General features: G+C 44.1%; 2 protein-coding genes across 2 annotated transcripts in view; one reads left to right on the top strand and one right to left on the bottom strand.

Annotated features, from left to right (window-relative positions):
- The first annotated feature begins 6 nt into the window (after positions 1-6).
- Positions 7-12,709, top strand: cdr2a (cerebellar degeneration-related protein 2a). The gene is made up of 5 exons (XM_027176529.2): positions 7-366; positions 2,055-2,167; positions 4,044-4,192; positions 4,426-4,596; positions 7,850-12,709. The coding sequence occupies exons 1-5, from the start codon at positions 291-293 to the stop codon at positions 8,586-8,588; spliced, it is 1,248 nt and encodes a 415-aa protein (XP_027032330.1). The 5' UTR covers positions 7-290; the 3' UTR covers positions 8,589-12,709.
- Positions 12,710-16,525: 3,816 nt separating this feature from the next.
- Positions 16,526-25,290, bottom strand: part of sdr42e2 (short chain dehydrogenase/reductase family 42E, member 2) — a 17,523-nt gene continuing 8,758 nt past the window's right edge. Inside the window, exons 7-11 of the mRNA XM_047808318.1 lie at positions 24,081-24,218; positions 22,980-23,045; positions 21,636-21,699; positions 21,455-21,528; positions 16,526-17,752 (exon numbers count right to left, since the gene is read on the bottom strand). Coding sequence (XP_047664274.1) covers positions 17,507-17,752; positions 21,455-21,528; positions 21,636-21,699; positions 22,980-23,045; positions 24,081-24,218 — 588 coding nt within the window. The 3' untranslated portion in view covers positions 16,526-17,506. The remainder of the gene's footprint in view (positions 17,753-21,454; positions 21,529-21,635; positions 21,700-22,979; positions 23,046-24,080; positions 24,219-25,290) is intronic.

Below are 25,290 nucleotides of genomic sequence, written 5' to 3'. Positions count from 1 at the left end.
GATTTCAATCCGCGCGATGTTTCCTACTAGTGCGCGCGCTCTGCACTGCACGCCGAGGTATTTAAAGTGCACTACTTAGTGCCCGAGAAGGTGATTTGGGACGCGGCGCGTATTTTCGTCCTGCTATGGAGTTTGCCACGTTGCCGCAGATGCAGATCGACGCCGCCGGGCGTGTTGGGATTTTTTCTTCATATTGACAACAGCTTACAAAGTGACCCGATGTAGAACGTGTTCCGCGAGTGACGGAAGACTTAATAGAGCTCAGTGTTTGTTTTGTAAAAGGTGTAAAAATGCTCGCGGATGTGATCGTGGAGGAGGATTTTAATGAGCAGGAGCTTTGGTTCAGCAGGAGGGAGCTGGAGCACGGTGACATGATCATTCTTATTACTCATCACTTATCATTCTTATTACTAATCACTCATCACATGTATTACTAATCACATTTATTACTAATCATTCATCACTGATCATTCTTATTACTCATCACTGATCATTCTTATTACTAATCACTCATCACATGTATTACTAATCATTCATCACTGATCATTCTTATTACTCATCACATGTATTACTAATCACATTTATTACTTATCATTCATCACTGATCATTCTTATTACTCATCACATGTATTACTAATCACATTTATTACTAATCATTCATCACTGATCATTCTTATTACTCATCACATGTATTACTAATCACTCAACACTCATCACTAATCACTTTTATCACCCATCACATTTATCACTGAACATTTTTATTACTAATTGCTAATTACTCATCACATTTATTACTCATCACACATTACTGATCATTCCTTTTACTAATCACTCATCACATTATAATCACTCATCAGATATCATTCTTATTACACATCACATTTATTACTAATCACTCAGACGTCTTTAATGAACCATTATGTCCTAAATACATCAATATTATTATACATTAGTACACTAAAACCTTTTACATAGACACTTATCTTACATAAATACTTCTTACACTTATCTATCTCCTGATGTTATACCTCCTTCTTATACTTCTACATTCTGTTTTATTATTATTATTATTATTATTGTTGTTGTTGTTTTTAATTTTTTTATGTGAAATATAACGGACAAAATAAGCTGTTTTTTACATATATTTTTTTAAATTATATTTTTTATATTTTGAGTAGATTCATATATCTTAGACATTTGGAATGTTTATTATTATTTTGTTTCTATATAGTGAGACAACTTCCGGTTTAGATGCATGATGTTGTATAATATAATTATGATTTTATGGGCTTAAATCTATGCAGATTATAAACTAGCACGCATTCTCACTGCAGTGAAGGTTGTGAACGGGATATAAAGGCGCATACTTGCGTACTAAACAGTGTGTGAGAGCAGGACGCCTCTGCAGGACCAATACTATTCTCACGTGCTCGTTAGTGCGCTAGTATGCGCATTGGAACGCTGCCATGACGGTTCCTAGGCAACGGCGTCAGGGGAAGGTCACGAGCGTAGCAACCGTTTAAAATTGCACGTAACTTACGCATTAATCGTATGTGTTTATTTTAATAGGAGTGATATTTATTATTCGATTTTACACCACAGCCCTGAAGAAGTATTTTTATTGGTTCAGAAGTTGTTTAATAATTTTTTATTAATAATAATAATTATCTTTATCATTTATTATTATTTATTATTATTATTATCTGTTTATGCTTAAAGATCGGGCTATAATCAGATTTTCGTGATTAGCAGTGAGCGTGATTTTAAATCGTGAGTGTGTGTATGAGTGTGTGTGTATGAGTGTGTGTGTATGAGTGTGTGTGTATGAGTGTGTGTGTATGAGTGTGTGTGTATGAGTGTGTGTGTATGAGTGTGTGTGTATGAGTGTGTGTGTATGAGTGTGTGTGTATGAGTGTGTGAGGTGCTCCATGTTGCTTTTGTGTCAGTTGCTGGTGTTGAATTCCTGTCTTTGGGCGGACAGGATGTACAGAGCTGTTTATTTACTGTGTGTTCCTTTGTCTGTCTGTGTGTGTGTGCGTGTGTGTGTAATGTAGATCTCCATTTGGCCGCAGAGTTGGGAAAGTCTCTGCTGGAGAGGAACCATGAGCTTGAGCAGGGTCTTCAGCAGATGTACTCCACCAATCAGGAGCAGCTGCAGGAGATTGAGGTGACTTTCTCTTTTACTCTTCATACTCTAGATTTCACAACATGTCCTTCATGCTAAGAGAGCGATGGAGATGGGGAGAGAGAGATGGAGATGGAGAGAGAGAGAGTTGGAGAGGGTGCAGATGTTCAGTCCAATCACTTTAACCATCTTCACGTGTTTCCGTATCCACACGTCTGTTTGTCTGACTGACGTCTTGTTTCCTTTGTTGCACAGTACAGGAATTCCAGCATCCCTTGTGTTACAGAGACTAGTAACGTAGTGCTAGAGAACTCTAGACTGATTGTCTTATCAAATATGGATTTAACCAGGGATATATATATATATATATATTTTTTTTTACATTTATCATCTATGAACATCAGTTAATCGGTGTAATAAAGATGCTTGATGGACTGAAATAGTTTAAAAAGGGACGAGAGAGCAGATTAACTTATAGCTAACGACAAATTTGGCACTCGGGTGTTGTTACCATGGAAACCGGGACCACGTATCTGACCACGTCTGACCGCGTCTCTGACCGCGTCTCTGGCATCCGGTCGTCTCTCACATACATGTGGGTGTGTTTCTGTTAAGACCTGGACTATGTGTAAAGAAGCAGATAAAAAGTGTTTGAGCTTTACGTAACAGGAATGTGCTCTGTCCAGTTTGTCTCAGAAATCCAACGTTTTGTTTGTTTTGTTTTGTTTTTCTTCCTGCCTCCGTCTTGTATTTCTAATGTTTCAGTGGAATGTTTCACTCATACGTGACGTCAAAGACATTTAGGTTACGCATCACTGATTTCACAAACAGGAAACCGGGAGACGGTCAGCACACTCGATGACTTGATGTCTTCTGATTTCAAAATAACAAATAATAGGTTTATTTGAATCTTTTTTAATCAGCTAGTCATTATCTACACCTGAAATACCAGGAATTATACATATTCATGAATATGCAGATTGAACATGCCCATAATTGTACTGGACTACAAAGTCTCAAGTTATGTCTCATTTACATAATAATTTGCATATTGAACATGATTGGTCGAGCTTGTGTAGTGAAATCAGTTACAGTACAGAGTTTAAACTGTCTGTGTGTCTGTGTGTGTGTGTGTCTGTGTGTGTGTGTGTCTGTCTGTGTGTGTGTCTGTCTGTGTGTGTGTCTGTCTGTGTGTGTGTCTGTGTGTGTGTGTCTGTGTGTGTGTGTCTGTGTGTGTGTGTCTGTGTGTGTGTCTGTCTGTCTGTGTGTGTCTGTCTGTCTGTGTGTGTGTGTCTGTCTGTGTGTGTGTGTCTGTCTGTGTGTGTGTGTCTGTCTGTGTGTGTGTGTCTGTCTGTGTGTGTGTGTCTGTCTGTGTGTGTGTGTCTGTCTGTGTGTGTGTGTCTGTCTGTGTGTGTGTGTGTCTGTCTGTGTGTGTGTCTGTCTGTGTGTGTCTGTCTGTGTGTGTGTCTGTGTGTGTGTCTGTGTCTGTGTGTCTGTGTCTGTGTGTCTGTGTCTGTGTGTCTGTGTCTGTGTGTGTGTCTGTCTGTGTGTGTGTCTGTCTGTGTGTGTGTCTGTCTGTGTGTGTGTCTGTCTGTGTGTGTGTCTGTCTGTGTGTGTGTCTGTCTGTGTGTGTGTGTGTGTGTGTCTGTGTCTGTGTCTGTGTCTGTGTGTGTGTGTGTGTCTGTGTGTGTGTGTGTGTCTGTGTGTGTGTGTGTCTGTGTGTGTGTGTGTCTGTCTGTGTGTGTGTGTCTGTGTGTGTGTGTCTGTGTCTGTCTGTCTGTGTGCGTGTCTGTCTGTCTGTCTGTCTGTGTGCGTGTCTGTCTGTCTGTCTGTCTGTGTGCGTGTCTGTCTGTCTGTCTGTCTGTGTGCGTGTCTGTCTGTCTGTCTGTCTGTCTGTGTGCGTGTCTTTGTGTCTCAGTACCTGAACAAGCAGGTGGAGTTGCTGAGGCAGATGAACGATCAGCACACTAAAATGTATGAGCAGCTAGACGTTGCGGCGCGAGACCTGGAGACCACGAACCAGCAGCTGGTGCTGGACAACCGCACGGCTCAGGGAAAGATCCATAGGTGAGGATCTGTGTTTAAACCTGATTCAGTACACACATCATTTACTGCATCGACTCTCACATTGTTCTCACAGTGGGGTCTGAGAAGTGAAGCCAGGGAGTTTAATCAAGTTACAGCAGAGGGACATTCTTGTAGTTCTGAAGTTACCTCACACTGTAACGTACTGTTACCTGTTCTCTACATCACGCCGTTATCCCTCATCGCTCCTCTTCCTCCGCCGTTCTCCGTTTCAGCCTGACCGAGACCATTGACAGTCTGCAGTCTCACATGGAGACGTTACAGAAGCAGGTGGAGGAGCTGAAGGCGTCACAGTCGGAGCGCTCGAGGAGGGAACGTGCTGAAACTCGCCGTCGTGGCCTCGCCGCTCAGAGTGTCTCCTGCCTCTACGACCTGCACCGTGACATGTGAGTCTGCGCACGTCCTTCTATTAACCAATCTACCAAGTTTATGCACGTAGGATACAAGTGTACATGTCTCCCCGGTCTCCTTCTTGTCTCACAGTCCCCCCTGGTCTCCCCGGTTCCCCCAGTCTCCCCGGTCCCCTTCTGGTCTCACAGGTCCCCTTCTGGTCTCACAGTCTCCCCCTGGCCTCCCCGGTCCCCTTCTGGTCTCACAGTCTCCCCCTGGCCTCCCCGGTCCCCTTCTGGTCTCACAGTCTCCCCCTGGCCTCCCCGGTCCCCTTCTGGTCTCACAGTCTCCCCTGGTCTCCCTGGTCCCCTTCTGGTCTCACAGTCCCCCCTGGTCTCCCCGGTTCCCCCTGGCCTCCCCGGTCCCCTTCTGGTCTCACAGTCTCCCCTGGTCTCCCTGGTCCCCTTCTGGTCTCCCTGGCCCCCTTCTTGTCTCACAGTCCCCCCTGGTCTCCCCGGTTCCCCTGGCCTCCCCGGTCCCCTTCTGGTCTCACAGTCTCCCCCTGGCCTCCCCGGTCCCCTTCTGGTCTCACAGTCTCCCCCTGGCCTCCCTGGTCCCCTTCTGGTCTCACAGTCTCCCCCTGGCCTCCCTGGTCCCCTTCTGGTCTCACAGTCTCCCCCTGGCCTCCCCGATCCCCTTCTGGTCACACAGTCTCCCCCTGGCCTCCCCGGTCCCCTTCTGGTCTCACAGTCTCCCTGGTCCCCTTCTGGTCTCCCCAGCCCCCTTCTTGTCTCACAGTCCCCCCTGGTCTCCCCGATTCCCCCTGGCCTCCCCGGTCCCCTTCTGGTCTCACAGTCTCCCCCTGGCCTCCCCGGTCCCCTTCTGGTCTCACAGTCTCCCCCTGGCCTCCCCGCTCCCCTTCTGGTCTCACAGTCTCCCCTGGTCTCCCTGCTCCCCTTTTGGTCGCACGGTCTCCCGGCCCCCTTCTTGTCTCACAGTCTCCCCGGTCCCCTTCTGGTCTCCCCGGTCCCCTTCTGGTCTCACAGTCTCCCCCTGGCCTCCCCGATCCCCTTCTTGTCTCCCTGGTCTCCCCCTTGTCTCCCTGGTCTCCCCCTTGTCTCCCCGGTCTCCCCCTTGTCTCCCCGGTCCCTTCCGGTCTCCCCGGTCCCCTTTCTCTCCTCATTTGAACCACTTCTCACATTCTGATTGACTTGAGCCCTAGAGACAAAAGAAACTAGAACCATGACATGATGGAGGTTTTCCAGACAAAACCTTTACCCGCCTTTAGACCTGTGGATCAGTGCAGCGGTGATTTATTGTTGTTTTTGCTACACTGACCGACATCAAGTTCAGTATGGAGTTCGGTTCCTCGTTGCTTCCTTAGATGTTCCTAGTTGAACCTGTGACCTGGTAAATGAAATGATCCCTGGTTATAACACTGCATAAGCACATTAAAGCTCCTGAAACATTCTATGGTGAGGTGACATGTCCCTCCAGTGAGGCTGGTCACTGTGCAGATGGACAACCCAATCTTCTCTAATCTTCATGTCCGTTATGTAATCGTTTCAAACCCAAACAAAGGCTCCACAGGAGCGTGACATGAGCCATGGCGCCTTCACAGGAAGTTAGACCCTCAACAAGACAAGACTGAGCATGTGAACACAGCTCAGCTCATGAACACCGTGCAGAGACACTAGGAACTTCCCTCACTGGTCCACTACGAAGCCTCACACCTCCCACACCGGTGTTTTATCCGAGTGAACGGTGGGTTTTTTTTTGTTTTTTTTTAAACGATGTTTCCGGACTTTCTGCCCTGTTGCTTTTTATAACCACAAGAATGTTAGAGGATGTAAGGAGCGTCTCCTGTAAAAGGGCCAGCGCTGAGTTTTACTTCCTGAGAGAAGCAGACAGGACGCTAAAAATATGAAGGAGTGAAAAAGGAACACGGAAGAAAACGTATAAAAGGAAATTAACACTAGTCTAAAAGTGAATACACTTAGATTAAAAACAAAAACGTTTCCATCTCGATTTCTTTTTTTAGTTGTCGTGTCCCACCCTGTCGTGTCCCACCCTGTCGTGTCCCACCCTGTCGTGTCCCACCCTGTCGTGTCCCACCCTGTCGTGTCCCACCCTGTCGTGTCCCACCCTGTTGTCCACACTGTCTGTCTGTCTGTCTGTTTGTGTGTTTTTTTGTTTGTTTTAAATAAAAAAATAACCTCAGGAATATTTAGAGATGAAAATCAACTGAACATCTGAGGAGCACGAAAAGCATTGTGTAAAGTGACATTAGATATAATTTACTGATTTAAGTGTCTGGTCTGTCTGTCTGTCTACTTGTCTGTCTGTCTGTCTACTTATCTGTCTGTCTGTCTACTTGTCTGTCTGTCTGTCTGTCTACTTGTCTGTCTACTTGTCTGTTTGTCTACTTATGTATCTGTCTGTCTACTTGTCTGTCTGTCTACTTGTCTGTCTGTCTGTCTGTATGTCTACTTGTCTGTCTGTCTCTGTCTACTTATCTGTCTGTCTACCTGTCTGTCTGTCTGTCTGTCTGTCTACTTATGTATCTGTCTGTCTGTCTGTCTACTTGTCTGTCTGTCTGTCTACTTATGTATCTGTCTGTCTGTCTGTCTACTTGTCTGCCTGTCTGTCTACTTATGTATCTGTCTGTCTGTCTGTCTGTCTACTTATGTATCTGTCTGTCTGTCTGTCTACTTGTCTGTCTGTCTGTCTACTTGTGTCTGTCTGTCTACTTGTCTGTCTGTCTACTTGTCTGTCTGTCTACTTGTCTGTCTGTCTACTTGTCTGTCTGTCTACTTGTCTGTCTGTCTGTCTACTTATCTGTCTGTCTGTCTACTTGTCTATCTACATCTGTCTGTCTGTCTGTCTGTCTATCTACTTTTCTGTCTGTCTACTTGTCTGTCAGTCTCTATCTATCTGTCTGCCTGTCTCTGTCTATCTCTGTCTACTTTTCTGAATGTCTGTCAGTCGACTTGTCTGTCAATATCTATCTGTCTGTCTACTTTTTTGTCTGTCTCTATCTATCTGTCTGTCTATCTATCTACTCCTTCATCCATTTTTTGAGCCGTCCTTCATCCGTTAATTGATATTTATCCATCTCTGTCTGTCCGTCTGTCTCTGTCGACTCATCCATCCATCATGCTTTAATCATATTTATCCATTCTTAGCATAAATCTGTTTAGTCTGTCTAGTTTTTTATCTCTGTCCTTCTAAATAGTAATAAATAATACAATGTGTGTGTGTTTGTGTTTGTGTGTGTGTGTGTGTGTGTGTGTGTGTGTGTGTGTGTAGGCATCTGAGCTCAGAGAGCCTCAGTGATGATCGCTCGTGGTGGGCGCTGGATGGTGGTCTGGTGGAAGAGGAGAAATCGGCCCTTCAGAGTGCACTGCGTAGTCTACACACTCAGCTGGGCAGCGAGCGCGAACGCCGGGAAGCGGCGGAGAAGGTTACGGAGCTGGCCGAGCGAGAGAACCGAGCGCTGGAGGAACAGCTGGCACAACTGGAGGGGACGCGTCGTCACCAGGCCGAGCTAGAGGCGGAGGTGGAGGAGCTTCGGCAGTTGTGGCGCTCGGAAACATCGCGAGTTAGACCTACAGACTCGCTCATAGCTGATGCCGTGTTCTTCCTCACCGAGGAGAAAGGGGCGGAGTCAGGGGCAGAAGTGATAGAGGTAGAGGAAGAGGACGGGTCCGAACATGAGCTGAAACGTGTGCACGATCTGACTTGTATACGTCGATCGGAGGCGGTGAGGCAGCGTGGCATCTCTCTGCTGAACGAGGTGGACGCGCAGTACAGTGTTCTGAAGACCAAATACGAGGAGCTGCTGTCGCGCTGCCATGGCGGAGACCCCAGTCACAAAGCCGTCCAGACTCACGCCGCCTCCCTCAAAACTCGATCCGCCTCCCTGATGGACGACACCTACCAGCCCGAGTACAGGGCTCTCTTCAAGGAGATCTTCACTTGTATTCAGAAGACCAAAGAGGACCTGAGTGAAAACCGGGCCAAGCCCAGGCACAAGCACACACACTGAGCTCTGTGTCTGTTCAGCAGTATTATTGAACAGCAGTATTATTATCAGCCTCCGTCCATTTTAAAAACGTTGCATTTTTGTTTTCATTCATGTGGAAGGTGAAGCCCGGGGGACACAGTGGGATATCAGGCGTGTTCAGGAGCCACACGAGCGTGAACCTGAACACTGGTGTCAGACATACAGCCATGACAGCCACACGAGCGTGAACCTGAACACTGGTGTCAGACATACAGCCATGACAGCCACACGAGCGTGAACCTGAACACTGGTGTCAGACATACAGCCATGACAGCCACACGAGCGTGAACCTGAACACTGGTGTCAGACATACAGCCATGACAGCCACACGAGCGTGAACCTGAACACTGGTGTCAGACATACAGCCATAACAGCCACACGAGCGTGAACCTGAACACTGGTGTCAGACATACAGCCATAACAGCCACTCTGAGCGTGAACCCCGTGGCTCGGCCGACACGGCGCTTTAGTACCGCTTTTCCTTTCTGCATCGATTTGATGTTTCATTTCGGAAATTAATGTTAATTTAGTTTTATTTCGGACGTGTGCGTCACGTGTCAGTCACTAATCTTGAAATTACGGTGAAATGTTTCTACACCTGACGTGAACACTTGGGTCTTAAACTGGACTGAGACGTGTCTGCTGCCCCCTAGTGGTCATGCAGTGTGTGTTCCGTGTGATATGTCCAGGTTTAAACATGCACACCTCACACTAACTAATAAATACATAGATACACACACACACACACACACACGCACACACTCACAACTCACACTAACACACACTATACAGTTTTAAACACACACACCTCACACTAACTAATAAATACACAGATACACACACACGCATACAACTCACACTAACACACTACAGTTTTAAACACACACACCTCACACTAACTAATACATAGACAGATATACACACAACTCACACTAACACGCACTATACAGTTTCAAACACACACACACCCCATCCAGGTTTAAACACACACCTCACACTAACACACACTGTCCAGGTTCTAACACACACACCGTCCAGGTTTAAACACACACACATACCTCACACTAACTAGTAAATACACTAACTAGTAAATACACAGATACACACATACACACAACTCACACTAACACACACTATCTAGTTTTAAACACACACACTGCCACACACACACACTGTCCAGGTTCTAACACACACACCGTCCAGGTTTAAACACACACACACACACACACACCCCGTCCAGGTTTAAACACACACACAGACACACACACACACATGTCTACTATTCCTCTGTCTATGTTCCTCTCCCTCTTTGGTTCTGCTGCTGCTGTTTTTTTTGGTGTTTAACGTAAACCTTCTGCGTTTCTTAAACATTGTGCTGTTATTAATAAGGAACTAATGCTAGATTTATAAACTGTAGAATTGACATGAGGTGAGAAAACACTTCGGCACCACGTCGGGAGTCTCAGAGAAGCTTCCACACTTCAGGAGCAGCGAAATTGTTCTGTTTGTTTGTTTTACCGTCGACCTCGAACCGTATTAACGTCGAACCGTATTAACGTCGAACCGTATTAACGTCTAACTGTATTAACACGTTCGTGGAATTTTCTGCCGCTCTGCACTTTATTCTATTTTATGCATTTCATGTATTTTTTTTTTTTATTGTATTTATTGTTTATTTCCAGTGGATGTCGATCTAATAAGAGCTTTATTTTATTTTTTTATTTATTTGTCATTTTGTTTAGTCACTGTATATTTATTTTTTGTTGCATTGCGAACACTGAGTCGATGTTTTTCTTCCTAGATTTATAAAAACTCTACGATCCTTAAACTCGTACCGAATCCCCACTTAAAGGGGATTAAAGAGTCGAGCAGGAAACTCGCTTTAATTTGCTCTAAATGTTGTCGATGTTTGTTTGTTTGTTTGTTTGTTTGTTCTCGTCTGGGTTTTGCACTGGAGCTGTGACGACGAGCCGAGAGCGAACGATCACGTAAATTCGATCCTGGTGCTAACTCGTTTGTCGTTGTTTTGTTTCTTTCTGTTTTTTTCCCCTCGAGAACGATGTCACGTCTCCCGCTGACATCACCGGGGGACGTCACGGTTATCGTTATCGAAACGTTGCGGCAATGTTTTTCACACACGAGGAATAATGCTCAGGTTTTACATTTTCGGATTTTGTTTCCTCTCACTGACTGTTGACATATTAACAGTGGACAGGGAGGGGGAAAAAAACGCTAAAGTGCCGCTGCATCGCCGTCTCTATCAGCAGGCAGCAGAAAGGTGTTGTGTGAGAACTGTCAACTTTTTGACAAAAGAAACTCAAGTGCAGAAGAAACTTGCAAAAAAAAAAAGGGTTGTTGGAAAAAAAATTGTTCCTTTAACTTGAGCTTTTCCAGGCTTCCTGGTGTGGGATTGAGCGTTTATTATTGTCACGTTTCAGAAGTGAGACAACGTGAACGGACCATATGAGGATTCGAGGTCTAGTGTTTTGTGTTGGACAGATGATGCAATGGTGATGATGATGCAATGCTGAATGTGATGGAGATGATGGTGATGGAGATGATATTGGGATGGAAATGATGATGCAATGCTGAAGGTGATGGAGATGATGGTGAGGGTGATGGAGATGATTGTGAGGGTGATGGAGATGATTGTGAGGGTGATGGAGATGATTGTGAGGGTGATGATGATGATGATATGAGGGTGATGGAGATGATGATGTGATGGAGATGATGTACAGTGAAAGTTTGTGTAAGGAAAAGTTAGCGATGTTTTTGCACGTACAAGAAGAAGAAATTTGGAGGAAGGTGTTTCGACTTTGAGGGTTTTTGTTGTTTGTTGGGGAAACTTTGTAAAATATCTCGGCTCCACCTGTTTACTCCATCTGAACGACTTTATTTGATTTCTTGAAATCTGGGTCATTTGAATGTTCTCGAGATGACGAGCTCAGCTTTTGTCCATTGATAAAACATTTGGATAAAAAAAAAAATTAAATGTTGAAGCCTTTAGTTCTTTATCGGAGGTTTTCAGTTATTGTTTACCACAAAATAATAAAAAAAGACTTACCTTTTATTGCACAACCAGCCAAATTCCTGCAGTTCAGTAGATGACAGAATCTGTTAACATTTTTTTTTTTTTTTCCGTGGGTCAGAGGTCACTCCTCCTCCAGAGGCCACAAAAAAAGCAGGATCACTTTATCACCGTAGCAACAGGTCAAAAGTCATAAAAATGTGTGTAAACCATGGCACCTGTGCTTTGTGTCAGACATTAAGCTCATGTCGAATTTTCTAATTGTCTATTTACAGATTGAAAAAATCCCAGAATTTCAGAAACCAAGTAAAAGGAAAAAAAAAAAGCAGGAAAATGGAGTAAATAAAAAACACACGACTAGAAATGTTCTGTTAGTGCTTCCTTAGGTCACAACTATAGCATGAGTTTTATTTAACGTGATAAATGTTAATAAGTTCCTAACAACGCTAAATATCCTGAATACTAGAGATCTGTTTATAGCAATAAGTCGTAGATTAAAAAGTCAACTCGTAGCGTTTAGACGTTTACCGATCGTCCGGATCGCGTGACGTGTTCGACGGATCCGGTCGCAGGAACGCCGATCGGTCAAGCGGCTCATTTGCATATTAGTATTAGCGAGGCAGATATCGTAATATATTTATTTCAGAATTTACTTAATATATGAAAGTAATGTGTAGAGATCGGTGTCTTCAATCCAGTTGGTCGACTTTAAAGGCTAAGAAGTTAAAATAATTACGTTTTTTTTTATGCTAATGCTTGAATGAAGCTTGAACTAAATGTAAACCAGCGTATACACACACTGTCCAAAAAAAAAGTCCGTTCCTGATCATTTCCTTCCCTGATTTGTATTTTTCTTTCCTGACTCGGTCGTCTGCATCGTACTGAGAATGTTTGACCTGGTCATTAACTGCTTATAAACCTTAATATGCATAACCTGTAATATGGTGCTGAACTTTGTAGATGAATGCCATTAAATTTGCCTTTAAAAAAAAATAAGAGTTTGTGAGAGGCACGAACAGCAGCTAACGCTCGATTCGGTTCAGAATGGCCGATTAAAGAAAGATTTGCAATTCAACGAGTGTGATGTGTGTTTATTAGATACAAGTCTGTTTTATCTGCAAAATAACTTACTGTTCCTCTCTGTGGGTGGGGTCATGACTACATTACCAAAGAAAGCTAACTGTAGCTACATACGTTTGACGGCGCTGTCTGTGATCTCTGCCACTCCTTTCTAAGATTTATTCTTCTTTGTATTAACATAAGAGGTCGTGTATGAGCAGATGAAACTTATAACTGGGATAATGAGGGAGGGCTTTATGTGTCTGGGGGAAGGGGAAGGGATTTATGTGTGGGGGGGAGGGATTTATGTGTGGGGGGGTAAGGTAAAGACGGAGGGCTTTATGTGTCTGTGGGAGGGGAAGAGAGAGGGGTTTGTGTCTTTAGGAGGGGGAGGGCTTTGTGCGAGGGGGAGGGTTTTATGTGTCTGTGGGAGGGGAAGAGGGAGGGCTATATGTGTCTTGGTGGGGAGGGGAAGAGGGAGGGCTATATGTGTCTTGGATGGGAGGGGAAGATGGATGGCGATATTTGTCATGGTGGGGGGCAAGGATGTATGTGTCGGGGAGCTGCAGAGGGAGGGCGCTGTGTCTGAGGGAAGGGGAAGAGGGAGGGCTGTATGTGTCTGGGAGGAGTGGGGGGAGGGCTGTATGTGTCTGTGGGAGAGACAGGGGGAGGAATTTATGTGTCTGTGGGAGGGGCAGGGGGAGGGCTGTATGTGTCTGTGGGGGGGCAGGGGGTGGGGTTTATGTGTCTGGGAGGAGCAGGGGGGGGTTTATGTGTCTGGGAGGAGCAGGGGGGGTTTATGTGTCTGTGGGAGGGGCAGGGGAGGAAATTATGTGTCTGTGGGAGGGGGAGGGGTTTATGTGTCTCTGGGAGGGGAGGGGTTTATGTGTCTGTGGGAGGGGAGGGGTTTATGTGTCTGTGGGAGGGGCATGGGAGGGGTTTATGTGTCTGTGGGAGGGGCAGGGGAGGAATTTATGTGTCTGGGAGGGGCAGGGGAGGAATTTATGTGTCTGTGGGAGGGGCAGGGGAGGAATTTGGTGTCTGTGGGAGGGGGAGGGGTTTATGTGTCTGTGGGAGGGGGAGGGGTTTTTGTGTCTGTGGGAGGGGCAGGGGTGGTTTTTATGTGTCTGTGGGAGGGGTTTATGTGTCTGTGGGAGGGGGAGGGGTTTATGTGTCTGTGGGAGGGGGAGGGGAGGGATTTATGTGTCTGTGGGAGGGGCAGGGGGAGGGGTTTATGTGTCTGTGGGAGGGACAGGGGGAGGTGCTTATGTGTCTGTGGGAGGGGCAGGGGGAGAGGGAGACGTATACATTACAGATTACGGTGGTTGGAGAAGGCAGCAGTGGGGGAAAATCCAGCACAATGAAACTGTCCACTATCTTGGAAACAACAACGTTTTTGAAAAAGCTACTATGATCATTGAAAACTTCCATTTTGTATTTTCAGATTTAGAGAACTGGCTTTGAGAAGACTTTAACTTTAAAGGTCATTAACTTAGAACCTGGAAATAAACACGTGACTCTCAAATAATTACACAAGGAATATTACACCTTTTATTACCCTCCTTTACATCCCATCAATTATTTACGGCTAAAATTCCAGACAACAAACGACAGGTTACAACACGGCAATTACAGGAACAACAACAACAACAACAACTCACTGAGTGACAGGAAGTTCAGAGAGTAATGAGCGAGAACTGTGAGAAAATCCACAACGACTCTCACAGTTCTGTCATTTTAAAGAAGTTCTGAGGTAAAAGTGCAGTGTTTTCTACTCCGTCCTGTCGGTTTTACGGCTTCACAGGTGACCTGACGAGACGGGTTCTGTTTAATAAAAAAAGTTGAACACAACATACAGCAACTGTGTTCCTAAACTCCATATTTCTGATTACAGACTAACTCTGGATGGTCTTACTGATACCGGTCTCTTATTTGAAGCTCCCATAAATAATATCACAAGGGAAGCCTTCTTTCATCTCAGAAACATTACTAAGATAAGAAATATGATGTCATTACATGATGCAGAAGCAGCAGCTAGAGTCCGAACTAGAACCAGAAGATATGACCACATCGCTTCTATCTTATCCTCATTGCATTGGCTTCCAGTCAACTTTCACGTCGAGTATAAAATACTTTTATTAACCTATAAAGCGCTTAATGGTCTCGCGCCACAGTACCTGAGAGATCTTTCGTTTTTTTATGATCCCTCACGCCTATTTCGATCAAAAGGGTGCAGGCTATTTGTTAGTAAGTCGTGGCGTAATGGTTAGAGAGTCTGACTCGTGATCCTAAGGTTGTGGGTTCGAGTCTCGGGCCGGCCACGACTGAGGTGCACTTGAGCAAGGCACCGAACCCTCCAACTGCTCCCTGGGTGCCGCAGCATAAATGGCTGCCCACTGCTCCGTGTGTGTGTGTTCACTGCTGTGTGTGTGTGCACTTTAACACAGAGAACGAATTCTGAGTATGGGTCACCGTACTTCGCCGTATGTCACGTCACTAGTACCTCAAGTACTACAGTCTCCAGCAGGGGGCAGAGCTTTTTCCTCACAGAGCCCCACAGTTATGGAACACTTCCAATTAGTGTTTGGGACTCAGACACAGTCTCAGTGTTTAAGTCAGGGATAAAAACCCATTTGTTTAGGTCAAGGAGCAGATCTGGAGGGTTCATGGGCACAGAGTGTTTGGTGAACTGAGATGTCTGGATGTTGTCTCCTTACCACCCTCGTAAGTTGCTCAGGTTTGCAGACTGTAGAGTGGTGGGACGCTTTACATCCCAGGAAGCCCTTCTGGCCCTAGCCTTTTAGTTATGCTGTCGTAGCTAGTCGTAGCTTTCTGGAGTCCCTGTCTGCACTTTGCACATAATTTACATTGTCCATATCCTGATTACAGTCATACCTAACAATACCTTTCTCTCTCTCGGTTGAGCTACAGTATATATGCCACTCCCGAGCTCCCAGTGTTCCGAGTTCCTAGCCTGATCGTCTCTCTGAGGTTCTACCCCGGTTGGAGTCTCATTGCCCGGTGGTCACCTTGCCAGGGATTGATCTACATGGTCAGACAGTGTCTCATGGGATTGTCGTGTATGAACCTGCCCGGACACTGTCATGCCTTCTATTGAACCAATGTTGTGTCAGGCAGCTGTATGGTCTGGTCTTTATCAGCAATCAGGTCTGTGCTGAACTCAGACTTAACGATGACCCATTGGTTCCTCAGGAGCTCTCGGTTGCACTGTTATAAACTGTTGTAGAAAGGACATTATTTACATTTACACTATTTATTGTAGCGTCATCCAAATGAGGATGAGGTTCGCTTCTGAGTCTGATTCCTCTCAAGGTTTCTTCCTCAGATCATCTCAGGGAGATTTTCCTTGCCGCAGCGTGGCCTCCGGCTTGTTTATCAGGGATAGGGATATATTTATAGTATTTTAAAATTGAAGTTAATCTTTTTTAAATTAATTTGAAACTTTAATTGTATGTACTCGCTTTTTTTTTTTAATCCTTATTTTTTCTTCTTCTTATTCTTATTATTTATATTTTTTGAGACAATGGGAAAGCACTGTACAAATAAATTGAATCGAATCGACTTCCATATCAGATCGTCAGTGGTGTAAACAGCAACAAGGTAACAGCGAGCGTAAGGTTGTAACTGTAAAATGGGATCATGATGCGTTCACATGAACCGCTTTTTATGTAAGCTAGCAAAAAAAACGGATCCGCTAGCTTGCGTTCTCGACGCTGGCTGTCGTTCGTGAAGCTTTGCTATTCCTCGATCGTGTCATTCATTCATTCTTTAGCTTCAATACTTGTTTAGATTTTGGGAAAGTTCCTTATTGGCATGGATTTTTTTTGTAGAAATGAACACAAAATCACTCAAACCCAGAAGATCTTCGAATCGAATTGTTCAAAATGGCAACAGCTTCTTTTAGAAAAGAGCACGTGTTTATGTGTAAAATGTTTTAAAATGTAGTGGAGATCCGAACACTGAACCTGTCTACTGCAAAACTGGGGGCACTTTAAATATCAATGTTTTAACATTGCGATAAAAACACGAGCAACTTAAACATGAATGTGATCGGTCTAATCACGAGAAACTTCAGGTTCATGGAAACGATGGATGCTATAAAGTCAGAAAATGTTTGAATGGATAGTTTAAGAAGTACATGATCACACACACACACACACACACACCTCTTCATTGCTTGATGGAGAAGAATCATCGTTTCTAGTTGAGAATCGTCCTCTTTCTCCATCAGGCAGACAATCTGATTGATTAGATGATTAAATTCCACTGTAATACGTTATCGTTACTATAGTAACGGTGACACGGTAACACACAGTAATAGTCAGCGGTAAAGAGGCTGTAACTTTTACTGTACGACTTCAGATCTTCAGGACAGAGGAGGTTACACGCTTCGTTGCGGTTTCTCATTAACAGGATAAGCTGCGATTTTTTTTTTTAGCTTAATAACTACGAGAGAGAGAAAGCGAGGCTGATGAGCAAAGGAATGTCTGAAGCTGGCATCGATTCACAGACATCCACAACGTTAAATGGAGAAAAATGTATGAATATACAAGAAGGAATTAAACACGTCAGGACATGCTGTTATCGGAAACAGATCGTCTGAAATATCGGTCTGTTGGGATAGACACAGCGCTTAAACAAATGATACTCGAAATCAATCAACTCAATAAAGCACAAAAGCATGTGACTAATATATTTACAGACTAGTTTCAAGTGTCGCTGTTCCTGCTGCCCTGCAGCTGAGATCAGAGCGCAGGGTCTCAAGGAGGAATCAGGGGCTACCATGTTAACGCTAATGCTGGTGCCAGCATGGGCAAAGCAGTAGCACCACCAGTCCCATCAGCACCATCATTATCACCATCATCATCAGGACAAAGAGGACGGACCAGGACTCCCGGACAGAGGAAGCGGATGGGATAGGTCGGCTCTGGAGGTACTGGTCCACAGAGTCGCCGAGGGTGTACTTCTTCGGGGAGAATCCCAGCTCCTGACGTGCCTTCTCGATCCTGAAGGTGTGGCTCACAGCAATGTTTCTCACCTGCATGACACGGGAGGCAAAAGTCTTAGCAAAGCTGCTCTTATAGCGATGTATCCATATATCTAACACTGGAGCATTTGGCCAAAATGTAGCTCTGGTAGTTTACAAATGTTTTGTAGAATCCAATCAAATCCAATGCAGCATCAGATAAACAAGAATTCGCAGGACCTTTTTACACCCGGTCACTTCGTGTGTCGTCTCTGATCCGATAGCTATCTGATTTGTTAAAACTGTTCCATTTACATCAGGCCACATAAACGCGTCTCGGCGAATCGGATATCGTTCCGATCTTTCTACTCCCGCCCAAAATGCTAATATATTTGACCTCATTTCCGGGGTAACTGAAACAGAACACACTTTGGTGTTTGCGGTTTTCAGAACGCGATCAAAAAGAAGACGGAAAAACCGTTTACGACGTTTATGCTACGAAACACAGCATTTACTGTTTGCTGCGTTTTCGCTGGCGGCAGCAGCGCGTTTTAAGCCCCGACGAGACGCCTGGGTGAAAGATCACCTGCGAGTGACGTACTTCCGTTTGGGAGGAGTTTAGCGCTGACGTATGTGGCTCGAACAACCACATGCATTTACACCTGTCCAGTTTCATGTGAAACGCGTCCCAGACCACCTCCTGAAGGGGTTTGTACCATCGGGTTTGTATCCGTCTCCAAAACGTTTCGGAGGGAATTTAGACCTGGTCTTTTTACCGCATCTCTGGAAAATTGTCCGTAGTGTGTGTGTGTGTGTGTGAATGAGAGTGTGTGTGTGCCCTGTGATGGGTTGGCACTCCGTCCAGTGTGTATCCTGCCTTGATGCCCGATGACGCCTGAGATAGGCACAGGCTCCCCGTGACCCGAGAAGTTCGGATAAGCGGTAGAAAATGAGTGAGTGAATGAGAGTGAGTGACCAGGTGTAAAAAAAACCCTCAGAAACGGAAAACCTCAAATCCTTTGAACTGAAGTATGAAGACGTCATATGAAACAACACGGTTCCTATACATTCTTAACCCTGCTGAATAATCCACATGAAAGCTGTTTTGTTAACTGAAGACAGTGATTAATGAGATAATTACTGTACATCTAAGCTTATACATGCAGTATTTTAGACTCATGTGAGATTTATTTCAGATCTGGACATGTTTTCATCGTGTATCATGAAAGAAAATAAATTTTTTTAGAGGTGTTTGGGTTTAAAGTTGGAGGATTAGACTCTGTATAAAAATTCCCTCTCTTACTGCCTTCTCTGACAATCAGGGGCATGAGCTATATTTAACCTGGGCGCACTGGGTGCCGAGAGCCGGACCGGATCGAAGTCGCATTCGTTAACGGCTCTGCTGAACTCCTTTCACGTACTGGCATTTCTTTTCTATTAAGCGGTCATGTTGGCGCCTGGCACAGGACGACGTCCCCCTGCTCCTCTCTCCTCTTACTACAGAGTATTGGGTATCTGCACGGAAACTCTCCATCCGTCACGGACCGAAAGACGTTTTATATTCCACTGGCTCTTAATAAAGCCATTTTAAACCGTTGTATTGCTTCATTATTCCCTTAAATATCGTATCATATGTAATCATTTTCTTATCATTTACATATCATAAAAAAACAGGATATTCATACATTTTACATTTTAAACCAAATCTTAAACAAAAACAGTCATAAACTCAGAGTTTCCAACCGAATACAGACTGTTAACGATCAAGTTTCTGACAAAAAAAGAATCCAAATGCACAAACTGCACAACTAATAAATGCTTCCTCACTGATGCTGATACACAAACCTTGAGTATCTACTGAACTCAATACATTTCTCTAAAACCTACTGAGCTTTAAATCGATTTTCCGTGAAACGTAATAAAGGAAAAAAATTAGAGACCACATCAGATCGCAGCCAGCTCTAACCAAACATTTCTCATAAAGATTTAATTAGTGATAAGTCGTGAAAGTCAGAACGTTTCATTAAAAAAAAATATTCATTCATTCATTCATTCATTTTCTGCCACTTATCCGAACTTCCTCGGGTCACGGGGAGCCTGTGCCTATCTCAGGCGTCATCGGGCATCGAGGCATTATACACCCTGGACGGAGTGCCAACCCATCACAGGGCACACACACACACACACACACACACACTCTCATTCACTCACACACTACGGACAATTTTCCAGAGATGACAATCAACCTACCATGCATGTCTTCGGACCGGGGGAGGAAACCGGAGTACCCGGAGGAAACCCCCGAGGCACGGGGAAAACATGCAAACTCCACACACACAAGGCGGAGGCGGGAATCGAACCCCCAACCCTGGAAGTGTGAGGCGAACGTGCTAACCACTAAGCCATCGTGCCCCCTTTGTAAAAAAATTTCAATATTAATTTTTATTACACTGTTACACAATTTTTTGGGGGTTTGAAACATGTAACATTCACAACAGAAGACGTTCCGGAGGCTGATCTGAGCCTTGTGCCCGGACAGATAGAGCTGGATTAAATAAAACGCTGCTGCATCGCTCTTTTTAGATAGAGATGAAGTAAGAACTAAACCCCAACAGCACCATTAATGTCAGTCGAAAAACATGAATTGAAAATTGTGCAGTTAAGAAACTTTTAACCAAAATACTGATCTGCAGAGTGGACTTTTCCTTTCCGGAATATAAGGATGTCATTTCTGACTTCAAGTTAAACATGTAAATAACACTCCTTCGATTATTTATTACTGCTCTTTGGGCTAAAACGCATCTGTCGCCTTTTTACTCCTGTTGAAACTCAACGAGCTGCCAAGGAGCCTGAGCTCATGATTAATTCACACGGCCGAGCCATCGGCCGAATCGCTCCGAGCTTCAGCGCCTCCTTCTCACGTTTCAGGATGAGAGTCAAGTGAGAGCCCGAGTCAGTGAGCACCGTGATGCACATCTGGACGTCATTCCCTGATGGTTTAAACAACACACTGACACTCAAAGTAAACACTACACAGAGATCGTTCATTTTCACCCAGATCTACGACGTCCCATGTCACGAGTGACAGGTGATTAGATGTGGGCGTGTCCACGACAGTGACATGATAAAGTTTAGAACAGTTGAACATGAATATTCAGGGCCTACCAACGATACGATGCACATCATGTATAATGCACAACATTTCCCTCCACATGACAACAAGTTATTATATACTGTATATCACTGCGTTGGTGCCAAAGTCTTCACTCAGTCCTCAGATCAGTGATATCACTGTTAAAAGGTATTAAAGGAAGAAACTCATCAGGACACAAAGAGAATCATAATTACAGCAGAGTCAATTCAAGCGCTCCTGAGCAGTTAACTAACTAACTAACTAACTAACTAACTAACTAACTAACTAACTAACTCACAGCTGCCGAATGAACTCTTAAAGGTCTCAAAGTAAGGCTTGTTGCATCTGATGTCGTTTTACCGACTTTAAGAAAATCAGACGAGAAAAAGTGAAGGATGACCGGAGAGGAAAAGAGGGCTGAGAAATGAAAAGAAAGGAGAAAGGGAATCATTTTGTAATAATTACTGAGTAATAATTGAGGACGTGTAAGGAGCTGCTCTGAGAACAATTACATACCGAATATAAAATATCTATATAAAACTGTATGTTTACAATTAAATCACCATGGAAACATAAATATTCATATATAATGTTAAATTCCTTTTTTTCTTTTTAAAATGCCTTGTTTCTTTTTTTTGTACCTCGTTTCTGGTCAGGAGCAGAGGAGTCTCCATCACAGGTCTCAGGGCCAGGTGTAAATGCTCCATCAAGAAAGCTGCACAGATTCATGAGGTGATGTCACGTCAAATCGACTCCAAATACTCTGTGATCATGATGATGATGATGATGATGATGACAAACACATTAAAGTTCACGTCCTACCTGCTGAGTAGACGAGTGAAACCGGGAGACGGATCAGAGGACGAGTGTAGCCCAGTCTCTCGAACTGTTTAAGGAGGAGAGAAACACAGAGTCTTAAACACAGATCGGGGTTTAACGTAGCGGCTCAGAGACCCGGAGAAACAGCTGCACATCACAGGCTTATATTTACACGACCCTTCTGATACGGTGTCGTTTCTATAGCAACAGTGAACACTGTATGAAAAAAACGTCTGTAACCGTTGACGCAAAAACTCCAGTGTCAGTGCATTGGAACAGACAGGAGGTAAAACTGGAACTGGAACTTTTCCAACAATCTTAATAAATGTTAAAAAGTGTAAGCGGATCATTCGATTAATAAATAAAAAAATAAATAAACTGTAGTCATTGGAAGAAATAAACGTCTACAGTAAACAGAATTCTGGGTCATGTGGTCTGAGGTTACGCACTTTAACACCGAACCCTGTCTGTTTATCATCCCACCTTGATTCACACCGAACATTCATTCCTTAAACACTGGATTCCGCTAATTTGCATAATTACGTATCACCGACTCTGATCGGATAAATCCAGCGTGCGCCCGCTTTTTATATAGCGACTCGTCTCACGCTTTCACATCGGTGAGGAAAAAACGTCACCACGTAAATCTTCTAGATTACGATTGGGTGTCTGTTGCTAAGCAACGAGCCGTAACGTCGTAGCAGCGCATCGTTTCGCGCTGCACATGTTCGGCGCCGTGATGTGAAGTTAGCCATGATTCTAAATCAGACGTGTGAAACGTTCTCCTATCCAGGAGTAAAAGAGTGATCGGATTCATAGTTTGATCGGACGAGAGTGTTGATATTTAACGTAACAACTCTGATACATGTTACAGTGTATCACACGATTATTACACTTACTACAGTGTGTTACCATGACAACATGCAACACTGTACATACATAAATACGTACTGTACTGTAGCGGAAATTTCTACTCTTAAGATGTTCATAAGGCTTTGTTCTTCTATGCTTGTACCCTGTGTGCGTCATGACCAGAGACTGACATCGTCATCAGTAGGTTTTGTTAAGATTATGACAAGGGCAGTAGGGACTGGGGACGAGTTGTCCATAAACAATGTCCTATAAGTCCTCTAGAAGACCTTGGCCTGGTCAGATTCGCTTGATCAGGAGATGCATGAGGTAACGTTGAGCCAATGATTGATGATGTTTTGATGACATATCTTCTGTTCTTCTTGGGTTCTGTCTATAAAAACCTTTTTTACTCTTGCTCGTGTCTACCAGTGTTATACTTCCACAACAGTACATACTGGATAAACGCTGCGTATGATGAACGGCTCTGTGACTCACCAGTGGCGTCATCCAGTCGAAGACGTTAACAGACTCCCCATCGTTGATGAAGTAGGCCTGTCCATTCTGAAAGTAAGACACGACACCGTCACAGCGCCGACTCTCACATCACTGATGGAACAGACTGTGACAGCATAGTGTGGGATGTGGTAGCTAAGTGGTTAGTGTTGGACTAACGATTGGAACTATAAAATGAGACAAAAATATAAGTGGCTCTGGGTAATGGGGTCTGCCCTTAAATGCTGTACATGTATATGAGGACTAGTTAGTGTCTGACTGTTAAATTTAATGAAAATGTAAAGATTGTTCTGGGTATGATTCTGTTTTCTTTGTGGAGAAGGAGTCTCCAGTGTCACTGTTTTGGAGCAGACTAAGGTAAAAACTGTATGTATATAAATATATATTAAGTGTGAAATTCACAGAGTTTAAACGAGAACATATATATGCGTGTATGTATGTATATGTGTGTGTATATATATATATATATATATATATATATATATATATATATATATAGAGAGAGAGAGAGAGAGAGAGAGAGAGATATGTGATGATGAGTGTGTGTGTGAGAGAGAGAGGGTGAGAGAGAGAGAGAGAGAGAGAGAGAGAGAGAGAGCTGGGATGATGAGAGAGAGAGAGAGAGAGAGAGAGAGAGAGAGAGAGAGAGAGAGAGAGAGAGAGAGAGAGAGAGAGAGCTGTGATGAGGAGTGAGAGAGCTGTGATGAGGAGTGTGAGAGAGCTGTGATGATGAGTGTGAGAGCTGTGATGAAGAGTGTGTGAGAGAGAGAGAGAGAGAGAGAGAGAGAGAGAGAGAGAGAGAGCGCTGTGTTGAGGAGTGTGAGAGCTGTGATGAAGAGTGTGAGAGCTGTGATGAAGAGTGTGAGAGAGCTGTGATGATGAGTGTGAGAGCTGTGATGATGAGTGTGTGTGTGAGAGAGAGAGAGAGAGAGAGAGAGCTGGGATGATGAGTGTGAGAGAGAGAGAGAGAGAGAGAGAGAGAGAGAGCTGTGTTGAGGAGTGTGAGAGCTGTGTTGAGGAGTATGAGAGCTGTGATGATGAGTGTGAGAGCTGTGATGAAGAGTATGAGAGAGCTGTGCTTACTGCCACGCAGCCTCTCGCCGACGTCAGACCTTCAGCTGCCAGGACATGAGCCATGACCAGATTATCCACATGCACCCAGTTCATCCTCGCCCTAGGATCACCAAACGTGAAACTGAACAACCTGCGCTCCACATTCACCTACAGGGGAGAGAGAGAGAGAGGTAAGGAGAGAGAGAGAGAGAGAGAGAGAGAGAGAGAGAGAGAGAGAGAGAGAGAGAGAGAGAGAGAGATAAGGAGAGAGAGAGATAAGGAGAGAGAGAGAGAGAGAGAGAGAGAGAGAGAGAGAGAGAGAGAGAGAGAGATTCTAATATAATAAGGAAATGAAAGGTAGACACAACACACAGAGACTAGTAGACTACAAGGTTTGTGTAGGTCATTGTGTATGTTGTTGTGTAGGTTGTTGTGTATGTTGTTGTGTATGTTGTTGTGTATGTTGTTGTGTAGGTTGTTGTGTATGTTGTTGTGTATGTTGTTGTGTAGGTTATTGTGTATGTTGTTGTGTATGTTGTTGTGTAGGTTATTGTGTATGTTGTTGTGTATGTTGTTGTGTATGTTGTTGTGTATGTTGTTGTGTATGTTGTTGTGTATGTTGTTGTGTAGGTTATTGTGTATGTTGTTGTGTATGTTGTTGTGTAGGTTATTGTGTAAGTTATTGTGTAGGTTGTTGTGTAGGTTGTTGTGTAGGTTGTTGTGTATGTTGTTGTGTATGTTGTTGTGTATGTTGTTGTGTATGTTGTTGTGTATGTTGTTGTGTAGGTTGTTGTGTATGTTGTTGTGTAGGTTATTGTGTATGTTGTTGTGTATGTTGTTGTGTAGGTTATTGTGTAAGTTATTGTGTAGGTTGTTGTGTAGGTTGTTGTGTAGGTTGTTGTGTATGTTGTTGTGTATGTTGTTGTGTAGGTTATTGTGTATGTTGTTGTGTAGGTTGTTGTGTAGGTTATTGTGTAAGTTATTGTGTAGGTTGTTGTGTAGGTTACCTTTGATAGTACCCTTTCTTTTACCTCACATGTAAATAATGTTACTCGGGCTGCATACTTTCACCTTCGAAATATCACTAGGCTTCGTTCCTTTCTCACCACTCAATCTACCACCACTCTTATTCACAGTCTAGTGACCTCCCGGCTTGACTACTGTAATTCTCTTCTTATTGGGCTTCCTCACAAAACCCTTCATGAGCTGCAACTCGTTCAAAATTCTTCTGCCCGTATTA

Source organism: Tachysurus fulvidraco, chromosome 24, assembly GCF_022655615.1.
Source record: "Tachysurus fulvidraco isolate hzauxx_2018 chromosome 24, HZAU_PFXX_2.0, whole genome shotgun sequence".
NCBI classification, from domain to species: domain Eukaryota; kingdom Metazoa; phylum Chordata; class Actinopteri; order Siluriformes; family Bagridae; genus Tachysurus; species Tachysurus fulvidraco.
The sequence above is the reverse complement of the archived record's forward strand: the minus strand, read 5'-3'. Positions and strand labels throughout refer to the sequence as shown.

What these genes read in the sequence shown, in the direction of transcription:
- cdr2a (XM_027176529.2), top strand. Translation starts at nt 291, where the DNA reads ATGCTCGCGGATGTGATCGTGGAGGAGGATTTTAATGAGCAGGAGCTT. An exon ending in CAGGAGGGAGCTGGAGCACG is followed by an intron (nt 367 to 2,054) that starts GTGACATGATCA and finishes TGTGTAATGTAG; the next exon opens with ATCTCCATTTGGCCGCAGAG. An exon ending in AGCAGCTGCAGGAGATTGAG is followed by an intron (nt 2,168 to 4,043) that starts GTGACTTTCTCT and finishes TTTGTGTCTCAG; the next exon opens with TACCTGAACAAGCAGGTGGA.